General features: G+C 51.4%; 3 protein-coding genes across 3 annotated transcripts; 1 reads left to right on the top strand and 2 right to left on the bottom strand.

Annotated features, from left to right (window-relative positions):
- Positions 1-266: 266 nt before the first annotated feature.
- On the bottom strand, positions 267-923 carry Triagg1_2612 (uncharacterized protein; the record flags this gene model as incomplete). Its single annotated transcript, XM_062896813.1, has 2 exons — positions 267-375; positions 451-923. The coding sequence occupies 2 exons, from the start codon at positions 921-923 to the stop codon at positions 267-269; spliced, it is 582 nt and encodes a 193-aa protein (XP_062758229.1).
- Positions 924-3,828: 2,905 nt separating this feature from the next.
- Positions 3,829-4,779, top strand: Triagg1_2611 (uncharacterized protein; the record flags this gene model as incomplete). Its single annotated transcript, XM_062896812.1, has 1 exon — positions 3,829-4,779. The coding sequence occupies one exon, from the start codon at positions 3,829-3,831 to the stop codon at positions 4,777-4,779; it is 951 nt and encodes a 316-aa protein (XP_062758228.1).
- A 3,970-nt stretch (positions 4,780-8,749) lies between these two features.
- Positions 8,750-10,036, bottom strand: Triagg1_2610 (transcriptional regulator family: C2H2 zinc finger; the record flags this gene model as incomplete). The annotated part of the gene is made up of 2 exons (XM_062896811.1): positions 8,750-8,854; positions 8,912-10,036. The coding sequence occupies 2 exons, from the start codon at positions 10,034-10,036 to the stop codon at positions 8,750-8,752; spliced, it is 1,230 nt and encodes a 409-aa protein (XP_062758227.1).
- Positions 10,037-13,681: the final 3,645 nt, after the last annotated feature.

Here is a 13,681-nt window from a genome sequence, read left to right as displayed (position 1 = left end):
ATGTGCCGTGCGTGATGACCCAACGCTGTCAACTATGCTCATATATCCTTGCACCAGCCAGCTTGTTCTTTTTCCTTCCACCGTGTCCGTCCAATGCCTGAAAACACCAAAACGCCCGCTCTAAAACAGGGGAATCAAAACTACATCTAACCGCCAAATAATGCCGTTCTCGCATCGCCGTGAATAATACCAATGAAGATTTGTAAAAAACAGAGATGAAATGCCATATGCTCGTGCTGCGATATGCTGTTTGATGCGGCTGGCATTTAGTGGGAGGGAAGGGGGCAATAGCGGCCGACGAGGAGGCTCCCCAGGAATGTTCCACCAAGGACAGACATGAAATATCCGACATTCATGGTCATGACAGCCAACATGCTGGAAGAGAAGCATCCAAGTCAGCATTCTGGTTGTATATGGGCAGGTAAAACCAAGGGGGTAGAAGAGACTCACAGGAGGTATCCGATGCCAACAATGACAGTGTCCATGGCAGCCCGGACAGGATCGACGCTGAATCGCCACGGCTGAACCGAAGAGTGCTTCCTCTGCACGACAAAGACCTTCTCCTCGACGCCGTTCTCCGAGAGCATCATGTTGATGCTCTTGGCGTCGGGGTCTCTGGAGAGGCGCTCCGACACGGGCTCCTTGCCGTTGACGACGACGTAGCGGCGCTGGGCGTCCTTGTCGGCCCAGATGCGCTCCTGGCGGATCCGAAAGGCCACCAGCAGGCGGGCGATGACGGCGAGGGCGATGAGGAAGATGCAGGTGCCGGCGTAGGTGCCGGCCTGGCTGGGCGTCCACGAGTTTGCGTAGAGGGGCGTGTGGATGTCGGTTTGAAAGACCATGGCCATGAGCATCGTCATGGTGGAGGAGTTGGAGCCGGCCGACGAATCGCCCATGTCCATGCCGCCCATGTCCATATCCATGATGATTGTCGTTGGGAGGGGGTTTTATGCTAATAGAGAGAGCCTTCTTGCGAGAATGATGATGGGATGGGATGGGCGTGAAGAGGAAGAAAGACGAGAGAACTCTTTGAAAAGGATTCTAGTCCTACACCGTCTTTTATGTGTTCCGTAGGTTGGTCTGTATGAGCACGTTGGCTTGTTCTGCTTGAGAGCAAATTGTGTGACCTGGAAGTCGAGTCGAGTCGTTTGTATGCCGGTCCACCTATGCAACTCGAGCAAAAGTGACGAGATGGCAATGTAGCCGCGACTCCTCCTTTATGTAGCGTTGAAGCAATGGAATGCCCGCTGACGGAGAAAAAGAGACCCGCTTATGGGTTCTGTGTGCTAGCTCTATTTGAAGAACGAGTTTTGAGGTTGGGTGGAGGGCGGAATGAGAAAAAGGCCGAGGCCAGGTCAAACAAACTGGGTAAATGGGTTAATATATGATGTATGGCTGGATAGTTGACAGCTGATAGTATAATTGTCGAATATCAGCCCTGTGTTGAGAGACAATACCTAAAAAGACAGACCCGGCAATGGGAAACCGAGCAGCTCCAAGTAGGTATTTATTTACTCGCCATCAACATGGCTGGATTCCCTGAACAGACCGGACCACATCATTCTTCAATGGAACACCCGGCAGCTTCTCCCCCCAATTGGTCCCGAAATAGCGTCGCCCATTGGCCTGTCTCACCTTGTGCGATGACTAAAAAACTCTCTCACGATCAACGTCCAGCTTCTTTTTTTTCTCGTTTCCGGCCGGTTGTTTGCGATTTTCGTGCGCAAATGGACGCAGGTGTTTTGACAGGGTGGGTTCGCGCTGTGGGGTTGGTGATTGGGTCCTTTGACAAGGTACCGGTACATGCAATGGAGGGGAAAAGTACATGCCAATACTCCGGACATGTTCCATCAAAACTGACAGCTTCTGACAAGAGGCGCCCAACAACAACAACTCTCGTGGCTTGGATTGATGCCCTTGTGTAGATTCACTCTTTGGTGTTGGCTGTTCAAGTTAGGCATCGTCAATCTCGTATTCCTGGATGTGAGTCAATTTCCATTGCTGTTTTCGTTGATATAATGTCATCTACTACTAGTACGTCGATGAGCATGTTTGCGATATTATTCTCTTGTTGAGCTGACACTCCCCCCGATTTCCACCCGTCTTTCTTCTTCATACTCTCTTCCCACATTATGACCATGGCTGTAATGCTTTCCATAATTATCTAAACGGTAATCACAATTGACTCTTGTACCTATCAGCTGGTTGAATGGATACGAGACATTTTGCAGCTACTTGGTACGCTGACCTACCACTCCATTGCTTGAACGTTCTTTGCATTACCATTATATAGTCTCTAGAGGATTTCCCTGAGCTTGAGCGTTAGTCTTGGCTCGCCACAAGTCATCATTAAAGCACCGGCATCATCCCTTTCAATTTCAAGACTAGCCTCATCCTCCCCTGGGGCAAAGGCAATAGACCAACGTCCAAACAAGCCTTTCAACCATCTGGCGAATGTCCCCGAGCGCCAGATGCTTCCGGATACAGCCGTATGGGCCTGCAGAGGGTGACGATCAACCGGCACATTATACTTTGGAGCAACCAGTGGTGTAGCTGATCTGTTGAGGATGGCCGGAAGTTAGTAATAGCGTTCTGGAACCAACAAGTCTGCTTTCATATAAACGGGTTCATCTGTAGCTAAAGAATAAGCAGGCATCATGGGAAGGTAGACAGTGCAAAACTGTCCCTGTGATTTGCGGCTTATAGATGACTTACTCCTTCCAGGTGCATATTGCGGACACATCTCGGACATGCTTCCAGGAACATGAACTTGAATGACTTTTCAAAGGCGAGATTGCCCATGACGTCGAAGCTGTAAAAGCGAAATCGCTTTGTCATATCAATCGGTTGGCACTCGGCAGCGATAATTCTGCCAAACAAGACATTCGGTACTCTCGCATCCGTTGCTCGCATCCCCCGAATGCCCCATCACTGAAAGCCTGGCTCCAGATGCGGCAAAGCTCGTTGTGAATAGATCTGTCGCGGAACATATGGAGCGTTGTGGGCTTGATCATGTGGTGACATGGTCTTCTCCTTTGCTGAAGTATATGAGATGAGTGAAGATGCCAACGGTAGTGTGAGAAGCGGATAGTTTGAGGGCATTGCCAAGTCTGCAAATCTCTAGGCTATTGTTGGGGAAGAATCAGCACTGCGTCCTTTTTCGAGATTCTGAGTTTAGTAGCTCTTTGAGGTGACGCATACCCATTTCCCCTCTCCATCTCCAAAGGGTTGAAGGAATGAATTCCCAGGAAAGCCATGACGGCGCTAGATACATACACGTACCTATGTAACGACTTGGATGCAAGCTCTTGACATTCACGTCGTGAGGGATATACCTTAGCCGAGTAACATGTACTTAAGGTAACATGTCTTTGTTACGCATACGCCCTGGATCCGGGTCTGCTTCATTTTCCTTCTTCCTCGAAACTTCTTTATCCAATTCCGCCGTTGGTTCTCGGACCGAAGCCATGTACTGCACTGTAAATATTTAGCCCAGAGCTAGCGATTCAAACTGATTACATGTATCAAGGTTCAATTCCTCGCCACTCAACTTCAGCATCCCCACCGTCGCACATCTCCAGAGTGGGTTGGAAAGAGTGGCCGTCTCCTTGTAAGCCTATTGGCGGGGCCATGCTTGCAGCAATTCATCATGCAACGATGCTGAAGCAGGTGATTTCGGCATGTTGGCAGGTCATGCTTGCGTCTATCTATGTTGCTGTCTTTCCCAGGCATCTCTACACGTAGTCTGTTGAACACAGATTATACCCTCACCTACATAATTTCTTTTCGGATATCGATTTCAACATCTCTTCGGCACAGCTCCCTAGCATGGCCAGCCACGGCGGACGGCTGACTGCGTTCCACCTCTTCCCTCAACTCCCCCCCGAGTTGCGGGAGACGGTCTGGGAGTTTGCGCTCTGGCCTCCCCAAGTAGGCAGTGCCCTCTTCTTCAGCACTTGCAGACGTTGGAAGCCCTTGCCAGAGAGCATGGCAGCTTATATCAACCCCAACGCCCAAGAGAAGACACCCCTGTTGATCACTGAGCTAAACGACACCCGTTCGCTGCGCTCGATGGAGGACAACCTCTGGGGTACCTATTGGGAGGCCCGCGAAATGGTCCAGTTGGTGCGCAGGAAACGAGCGAGAGAGCGAGCGAAGGAGCGGGACAGGCAGCAAGGCCCGGCTGATCTTCCGACGTTGAGTGGCCGCTTCAAACAGGGAGATCGAGAGATGAGCTTGACGTATACCCCGGAGAGAGACATGATATGTTTCGAAAAGAAAGACTTGAAGAGCATCCTCCATTGGGCGGCGAATGAGCCATCGATGCCCCCGTTCCTCCAGATTGGCTTCCTCAACTTTGCTCTGCTGTATGACGAGTCGTGGAGCGAGTTTTTCCAGGACCCATCACCCATGCCTAGATACTACAGGCGGCGGGCGATGGACGGGATGCTCTTCCGCGCGTGCTGCAAGTCCGGAGCGGAAGCCTTTTGGGTGATTGACAGAGTGCCTCGTCCCAAGACGGGAAGCAATGCGCTCGCTGGAGCCCGGGTCCAATATGTTGGCCGTCGGCAGCGCTTTGTACAGGTCGTCAATGCAAATCTATGGGATTTTGGCAACTCGAACTCTTTCATATTCGTGTATAGACTTGAGAGGGCCGTCAAGACTTGGCTGTCGCTCGTCGTTGGCAATCAGGGGCCTCTGGAGTATTGGTCTCCTCCCAAGAAGTTTGGAGTTCTCTGCTGCATCGAGCGAGAAGCAGACGCTGCATTGTCCGAATGATGCTGTTATTGTTCTTGGGGGATAATGGCGATGGTCGTGGTGAAGTCACGGGCATTGAGTTCACGATGTTGGCGAGGAGCTTGTTACTCAGGGGCTACAGGTGCAAATGGAGGATGGATGGAGATGTAGGATAAGCGAATACCATGCTTGAGCGTCCACAGCGATATTTCTAAACATGTTCCATCTTTCTAAATCAGCCGATGCCCGCTTGAAATTATGCCATGTGCCGCCCATCGTAAAAGGACAATGTATGGCTTGCAGGGTTTGTCGAGGTTGTGCGACGGTGCATGAGATGAAGCAAATAACCTCGAGCGGCTATATACATATACATATACATATATATATTCCGCCCTGTTCTATTGGCCATGTATTTTTCAGTGTTATCCATAACCTCAGTAAATAATTGGTTGGACATGCTGCTCTGTGATGCCGGGTATCTCGAAGGCTCAGCTTCATATTGAAGCAACCGCCTATGATACTGTAATTGCTTGGGCATTTGATTCCTTCTTTTGCGAGTATCAACAAATATTATACATTACAGTCTCAGCTCAATCGCAAATAATGACCATCTGGTCCCCAAATCCACCACAACAAATAAAACCCCCAAGCGTCATCATCCATGCACCCAAATGCAGCCATCCGCGGCACGTATCTGCCCGAACCCTCGCATCTCCCGTCCGTAGCCGTTCCAGACATTGCCGACATGCAGCATGCCTATTTGACCGGATCCCTCCTCCAAAAATACCCAGTCCTAAGCCCTATTTTGACGTCCTCACTCCCGAAACAAGGCGATGATAAGAAATATGATGGAAAACAAGATAGTTTGGAGGACAGGGGGGAGGCGTGTTTTTCCTTTGCAATATTTTTCCTTCTTGTTTTCTTTCTTTGCAGTGATTGGATCCCACACCTGAGAGAGAAAAAAGCGAGACAATAGGGGGCGTGTGTCAAAGGGAAAAAGGGATCAGCACGCGGCTTTTGGGGCGTGTGCGTGTGTCACACGGGAAGAGATGGATCAGAACATGGGGGTTAAAAAAAGGAACCTTTATGAGGACTCTCGGCGACGAGGTGGATCTCATTTTGGCTGTTAGAAAAAAAGCCTCAATCAATAGACAGGTTTGATCCCGGTTTCGTTGCCACACTTTTGAACCAGGAGGAGAGTCGTTTCGACAAGACGTGCCTATAGGAGAGCATTTTCTTCTTTTGCTTACATATAAAACATTGTGGGCAACACAGCAGCCAATATCCCTCGACGCAGCCATACAACCTACTAGAGCTGGGCTCTCACAAAGCAGGTGGTGGTTGCACATCGGAGCTATGCGAGAAAAAGAAGAAGAATAATAAAAAAGGCACACAAGGAAGCTCCGAGATGTAGCAAGACGCATGTAAACAGCTGAAAAGAAAGGGTTGGGGATGTGGCGACTTTGACAAGGGCTCTTCGATTCGACGACGGAGAAAAGAAGAGAAATGACTTTGCACAGATAGGTAGCCTATGAGAGCTGAAGGAGTGTCTTTATTTTTATTTTTTGATCCCGGGGTGTTGGGAAGAATAAACCCTGTTCGACCGGTGAGGACGAGGTGCATTAGCTGCTTCATGATATCGATTTTTTGGGTTTGGTTCTTGTCTCTGAAAATGACCAAATGCAGGCAACATGCGCACGCATACAAGACTTTTCTACATGGGGGCTGGGGAGAGAGAAAATGCAGACACCACTTATGACACATTGGACGCAAAGAGTCGTGGCACCTGAGTAGCACGTATGCAATGCATGTCTTATTTCTCCTCTCCGTTCCTCTGGTGAAGGAAGACTCAACACTCAACACATAATACACGGAGGCAGCAAGACATGGATACAAAACAACAACAATAATGGAATAAAACAATAAAGACGGACAAAAACTTGGAGCCGAGCCACACCTCCCAACCAAAAAAAAAAAATCCCCGAAACCTTTCGCCACTCAGCTGCACTCTCTCTTTCTCACTCCCTCACTCATCCTCTCTCATCCTCCTTCGCCCCCCCTAATAATCCCCCATTAAAAAAACAATTTTGCCTCAAAAAAACAATAACACCCCAAGCAAACCACTAAAACAATAAGAGAACCATCCCACCCATATACATTAGGTACTCTCCCACACACACACAGACACAACAAAACATGCTCGAGTCCCCCAAATCTCACCCACAAATGCGTCAGCTTCCTCTCCCTCTCAGCACTTTTCGTACCACCCCAAAACCTTTTTTTTCGAGCTCAAGATGCCTACCCCCCAAAAAAAGACAAGAAGAAAACGCCACTCCAAGCCCCCAAGACAAAGAGAGCTCAAAACAGCGCCTCTCAGCCTTTCTTCCCAAAGGGGAGGCCGGAGAAAGCGAGACCGCAAAATAAACCAAGTGCATACATTCATTAATATCAGCACCCCGATCGGTTCATCAAGTGGTTGCTTTTATACTCCGTGAGGGAATACCTATGATTCAGCTAGCACCCGAATGTTGCTATGTAACTATAATAGTATTTACTAAAGACGATGTAAATATAATAGCAGATACTAGAGAAATATAGATATAGTAGCAGATACCTAGAAAAAAAAGAACAAGCGTATAATTCAACGCGCAGGTGTTTATAATCCTCTCCACCCCAGTTTTTCTATCCCCTTCCAAATATTCCCTTTTTCCAGCCCCCAGGCGGAGATAAACACACACACCGGCCCAGCCGAAGCAGCAAATCACAACCATCCTAAAAAGCCATCAAATCATAAAAAACATAAATACATAAAATAACTTGAAAAAAAGAAAAAAGAGAGAGTTCCTGTTCTCGTACTAGCACAGGCTTGACTTTTTCGGAACCAACTTCTCTCTCTCTCTAAGCCCCCCCCCCCCCCATGTACCAACTAACTAACTTAGTAACTACCTGTGGATGGATGGATTGACCGATTACACGCATGCATTCTCGTCTCTCTTTTTTCAGCTCTTCGCTCAGCAGTGCAGTCGTCGTCATTCTGTAGCTCCTTCGTCTCAGTGTGTGGGAGCGGCGAGGTTTGTTTCCTCAACTTGTCATTTGCTCATTTCGCTTCCGAAGCCCCTTCAGCCGCTCTCTTTTCGGTTTGGCGGCTCGGCTTCTGCCTTGTTCTCTTCAACCTGCAGCTTGTTTGTCATCTTGCCTTGCCTTGTTTGTATGTAAGTTGCCATTGCCAGTCTGCCTTGTCTGCTTCATAGTAGTCAACATGGACCAGCCTGTATTTTCCTTCTACTGCCCTGCAAAGCTCATCCATCTGCCGACGACTCCTTGGAGCCAGCATCTGGCAGATGAAACGTGCCCCCTTGTCACTGCAACCACCGGAAACAAGCGGACGTGTTACCCATGACAGATGGTTTTATTACTGTTGCTGACTCTGCATCAAACCCGTCAAACTCCATTTGCGTCCATACCATATGCTCTCGACGTGACTTGTCCAGAACCTTGTTTAAACCCGATATCCCGTAGATTATACACTCCCTATCCCTATAACCCTGCCTGGCCATCCTTGCTCTGTAGTAGAGTAAACCCTGGCCCCTCCTTCTTTAAACGCCAGATATGAAGCAGAAGAGGGATGGAAAAAAAAAAGATACTAAAGAAGGATTAAATGAAATGGAACGAGGTGAAAAACCACCCCGGAACAAAACAAAACTCTCCAGAGTCCATGGAACAAATGCTGCAATTCCTGGTCCGGTGTGTCTTGTGTGATTTTTTTTTTCCCTTTTGTTGTAAGATCAATGCATGTTTTACCTCGTCTGAGGGGGGCTTTTGCATCTCTCCATCGTTGTGCCCCTCCCCTTTTCCGCTGGGTATCAAAACCAACCATATGCTGCTCTCCTGCATCCGCTTGCCGTTGCAAGGTGCTCTTGTGCGTATACAAGTAGTACTGTACAAGCTGCTCGCCTCATCCGGAGCAAACCCCGGTCCTGTCGCCCGGTCGGTTCCCTTGAAGCGTCACTGCTTAACCTGCCTCTCCATTTCGCTGGGCCCCTTCGTCAGAAGCACCGGGGTTCTCGGCAGAAGCTTCGTGGCTCTTGTTTTCACAGCCCTTGACCAATCGGTGTCTCTGCAACAAATTGTCAACTACCACGGAGAGAACAGAAACACGGGAGCAACTACATACCTTTAGGGCGTCCTTTCGTGAAAAGCTCTTGGCACAATAAGTGCACGGGAATGGCTTGACGGCAAGGTGAATGCGCTTGTGACGTTTCAAGTCGTGGTTGCGGCTAAACGACTGAACGCACTGGTCACATTTAAATGGCCGTTCAGGCTGTGCCTGCGGTTGTGCGTGTGCGTATATCACGTTTGGCCCCCCCGGGTAAGCGGTTACCATTGCGGGCATCATCGAGAGGGAGCTGCCAGGTTGGTGAATGTTGGACATGACGGGCCCGCCCATCGTTGGCATCGGTCCCTGGTATGTCTGATAGGAGCGATAGGAGCCGGGTGGCGCCATGGACGGGAGCGGGTGCTGACCTAGACCCCGGGGAAGAGGCGCCGCTCCCGTGGGCGAGTGGCTGCTCGGCGAATGCTGGGTTGCGTAGGAGAAGCCAGGCTGGGGCTGGCCGGTCGACGAAGAGCCGTAGCTGGGTCCGCTAATGGAAGACCGACTGTGCCCGTACGGCTCAGCATGGGCCGGAGCATTGGACAAGGACGGCGCCTGCGTAATGTTCCCCGACGGCAGACTTGAGTGGCTCTCCTGGCCATTGGAAGATGGAAAAGGGTGATGCTCATAGGACGCTTCCCCAGGGGCGGCGGGGGACTGGGGACTTCGCTGAGTGCCGTAGGGCTGGGCATAGAGGGATCGCGGGGCGTAGGCTGCCGTTCCCAGAGGGTGCTGGGCCGCGTTGGCCGCATTGACGGTGTATGACTGTCCGCCAGCGGTCTGCATCGGGGCGGCTTGCTGGCCCGTAGCTGAGTTGACGCCGTAAGGGGGGTTGCCGGGTGTTGGCCAACTTCCGTGGACGTGGCCGGCATTGTACGTGTATTGCTGCATGGTGTTTGGGGCTTGAGAACCTTGCGAACTGCTTGTGTGGACACTCGACAATCCTGGGCTCAGGCCTTCGCTGGCTCCTGAAGACGGGGGGGTTAGATCGATGTTCTTGATGTGATAGAAAGAACGAGGTCGGGAAGAGTGGTCATCCATACTTGGAACCTCTGGCTGTGGCGGGGGGAGGGAAAAGGTAGGCAAGGCGCCAGTTGCCGGTCGTCGGGACGAAAAACTTGACGGCGGGTTATGAACCGAGTCCATGGCACTGGCTTTGCAAAAGGTGTTGATCGAGTCGAGGCTGCTCGAATCGTCGACACAACGGCTGCTGGTTGCTCAAAGGTTAGACAGATGCTCTTGTTCTGTTCGGCAACGAGCGCGTCAACAACAGACAACACAAGGTCTCTCGAGTACAACAAGTTGTTTCCGAGGAGGCGGGTTGAGGCTTGTCGAGATGATGATGCAACAGCTATGCGCCAAGGAAAGACAATGCACAGCAGCCCCGAGACAGGTACTCGCTTGGATCAGAGGGCAAGTGCCGGGCCTCTGGCAAGGCTGTGATCCGTTGGGGAGAAGGTGATGGATGAGGTTGAACAGCGGATGACATACGAAGTTGCGGCGACTGAAGCACGAGTACCTCTACCCTCTACGGGCAGGCGACCGCGGTAGGCGAGCGCAGCGCTTAGCGGGTGCAGCGAAGTGGCAGCGCCTCAACGCCAGCAGACGATGGTTGGCTGGAATGCCCAAACGAAGACGGGAGTGGCGGATGTGCTGGGCTGATGTTTTAGCCGTTTTTAGTGATACGGCGTCTCAGATTTGCTCTTCTATTGCCTTGACCGAGGAGGGGGGGGGGGGGGGGGGGGCAATAGGATGAACGAGTCGACGGGTTCGGAGGAGGGAAGAACAAGACTGGGGGCGAGTTGCTTATATACGAGCGTTGAGATGGAAACGTCAAAAAGGCCGGGCTCGCTGCTACCGTAGAAAGAAGAAGAAAAAAAGGCTTTTTGAGGTGGAGCGGCGTCGAATCTTGATCCGTAACCAGAGACAACAAGCAGGTGGTTGTGGTCAAAGACGATTTCCGGGAACGGCACAGGAAGCGAAGGGGGGCGTATGTAAGACTTTTGTATACGCCTCGATGTGGTAAAGGAAAAAAAAAAAAGAGGGAGACAAGGAAAAAAGAGAGAAGAGGTCCAAGTGCCACGGAAGCCTTAATACTCTAGATGAAAGCCCTCCAGAATTAAGGTTGGCACAAAAAGGTGGTTTATCGGGGGTATTCTTTCTTATCCGTGTTTTTGGCTTTTTCTCTTTCTTTTTCGTTTTCGCGTCTTCTTTTTTGTCGTTTACTTCTTTTCATGGAATTCTGTTTCCCGCTTTTTTGCCTTTTACTCTTTTTTTTTTCTCGTCGTGTAGAGAGTGAGTTTTGGCAGACAAGGATGGCCGCGTTTGAGTTGGTCGTCGAGCTGCACGCAAAGCAGATGGGGAAAAAAGACCAGATGAAGGGCTCGGAGTGAGCCGAAGGGGGGACTGCGGCTGCTTTTTGATGGATGTACTTTTGGCGTCCCGAGATTCCCTCAATACACTGTCAATAAGGTTTCCCTGTGGTTCCGGCCGGCGTCGTCGTTGGCGTCGCTCTGAGCAATCTGTTTGGCGCAAAGCTGCCCACAAGTGACAAGACGGTTTGCCTTGTCCCCGAACTGCTCAACTCTGTTTTTTTCTCTCCTCCCTAGCGCCCCAAGGCTGGGTTTTTAGAGCCCCCAGGTGTTGGGACTTGGGCCTGGTATCTCGTCGCTGAGCCACGCGCTGCTTGTGCTTGTGCTTGTGCTTGTGCTTGTCCTTTGGACGGGACCTGATGCCTTGTCCCGATCCTGGTCGTGGGCCGGTGTGGGTGCGAGGTAGCACTACCGTCATTCGGGTTCGAGAGCTGTATGGCTAGCGCTTTCATAGATTGGAGGGCTGAAGCGGAGCCATGGATCAAGTCGCCAGCTCGTCGCTAGGGGGTGGAGTCTGTCCTTGTGCTAGCTAGTCCGCAGAGAGGAGAGGAGAAAGAGGGTGGAGATGCAGGCAGAGCAAGAATCGAGAGAGAAGCCAGGGATCCGGTTGCTGTCGAGGTCCAAGTACTCGTGCCGTACAATACACGATTGTAGGTTGAGCGTACGAGTAGGTTGCTTCTTCCATCATCCTCCCTCTGTCCGTACTGCTCAGCAGCAGCAGCAGCATCATCATCTCCATCACCACCATCACCAGCAGCAGCATCCCCCCTCCCCTCTCCTCCCCTCTCCTCCCCTCTCTTCCCTCAGCCCATTAAACGATTTCTTCTCCGTCTCTCTCTCTCTCTCTCTCTCTCTCTCTCTCTTCCTCTCTCTCTTCTCTCTGGGGTTGCTCAAAAGTCACAAGCTGCTAGCTGCTGCAGCTGCTGCAGGGGAGTGCCGACAGGTGGGTAGGGGGGCGTGTGATGGGCCAGTGTGAGAGAAAACAACAGGAATCAAACCTTTCCGGCGAATGGCTGGCCAGGACCGCACCTTGGCCGGGCTGGCACGCAGCGGGAAGGGCTTGCAAAGCTACGAGGCCTCGTACATGTACAGCACAGTAGTGCTAATTGCCTTAGTATTGTACGAAGCAGGTAAGTGGTACTGTATCCTGTCGTATTTATTCCAGTTTTTGTCAGCTTGAAAGCAAAAGCAAAGCGTGCCTCTCGTAAAAAAAAAAAAAAAAAAATGTCCGCGTACGAGTACTGCACTGCAACTTGCACCATACCTGTACCTTTGCTTGCCGTTGGACCGTGACAGAATTCGTAATAAACGGCCGCTCTTGAATCATGTGCAAATCGTCTATCCTTTTGCGTGGCTCAGAGACAAAAACGGTCCTGGCCTCGGATCCAATCCCTGAAAGCGTCATGGGTGTGGGAATGGAATGTTTCGGACGGGCGTTGCGACAACAAAAAGACAATCCGCGCACGGAGCGCCTTGACGCCAAAGGTACCTGTGCCCATCTTCACGGGTCGCCGTCTTTCCGCATGCAGGGGCTTACGTACGCGGGGTACTCCGTGCGCAATCCTCCACCAGCTGGCACGGTGCGTCCTGGGCGCTTCCGGATGCCGCCTGGCAGCTTCGGACATGCACCGTTTTTTTTTCCTTCTCAGCCGCGAGCGCTCTTCTGCCTTGGCCAATGCGTTTAGTGTCGTCGGTACGGCGCATCTACATGGGCGCGACCTCGTTGCTGTGTCGTATATGATACTTTGGCCTCAGGGCGCAGCGGCGTGGCGTCTCCGAGTATGCAGTACCTGTGGCCATTAGACCTCTTGCTAAGACATGCTGCTGTGTGGAGAAACGAGGCCCAGCGCGAAGGAAATTCCCACACTGACACGCATACGCACTGCGAGCCTTCCGAGAAAATGTCTTGCCCGGTCCCGAGTGCTCGTACCTGTACTTGGCCCGTATGTACAAGGCGGCGGAAACAAGGCAGTGCCACACGCAGAGGCCACCGCGCAGCTGTACGCACAGGTACTTGCCTTTGAGACACGCCCTACAAAGCCGAGGGGCACCAGTCGAGCGAGAATCGAGAGCAACACATTCTCTCATTCTCTCCTCCTCGGACACGACACGCTCACAAAAAGGCCCTTGAAACATGTCTCCAAGATAATACCAAGATAATACAATCCCCAGCAAAAATCAATCTCGAAATCTCCCAGCAAAGGTACTCGTACGCTCCTCTGCCGGCACGCAGCTGCGGAGTACCCGTCACTTACAGCCACGGTACTTCATCTTATATATCCACCCACACCTCAAGCTTTATCCTCCTCATCTCTTCCTCCTCCTCCTCCACCACCATCTCATCCAACACCTGCTAGTACCGAGTAGCTCACCTTTGGGGGGGGGGGGGGGGGGGGGGGGGGGGGGGGGGGGGGGGGGG

This window comes from Trichoderma aggressivum, assembly GCF_033847375.1.
Source record: "Trichoderma aggressivum f. europaeum strain CBS 100526 chromosome Unknown scaffold_007, whole genome shotgun sequence".
NCBI classification, from domain to species: domain Eukaryota; kingdom Fungi; phylum Ascomycota; class Sordariomycetes; order Hypocreales; family Hypocreaceae; genus Trichoderma; species Trichoderma aggressivum.
The sequence above is the reverse complement of the archived record's forward strand: the minus strand, read 5'-3'. Positions and strand labels throughout refer to the sequence as shown.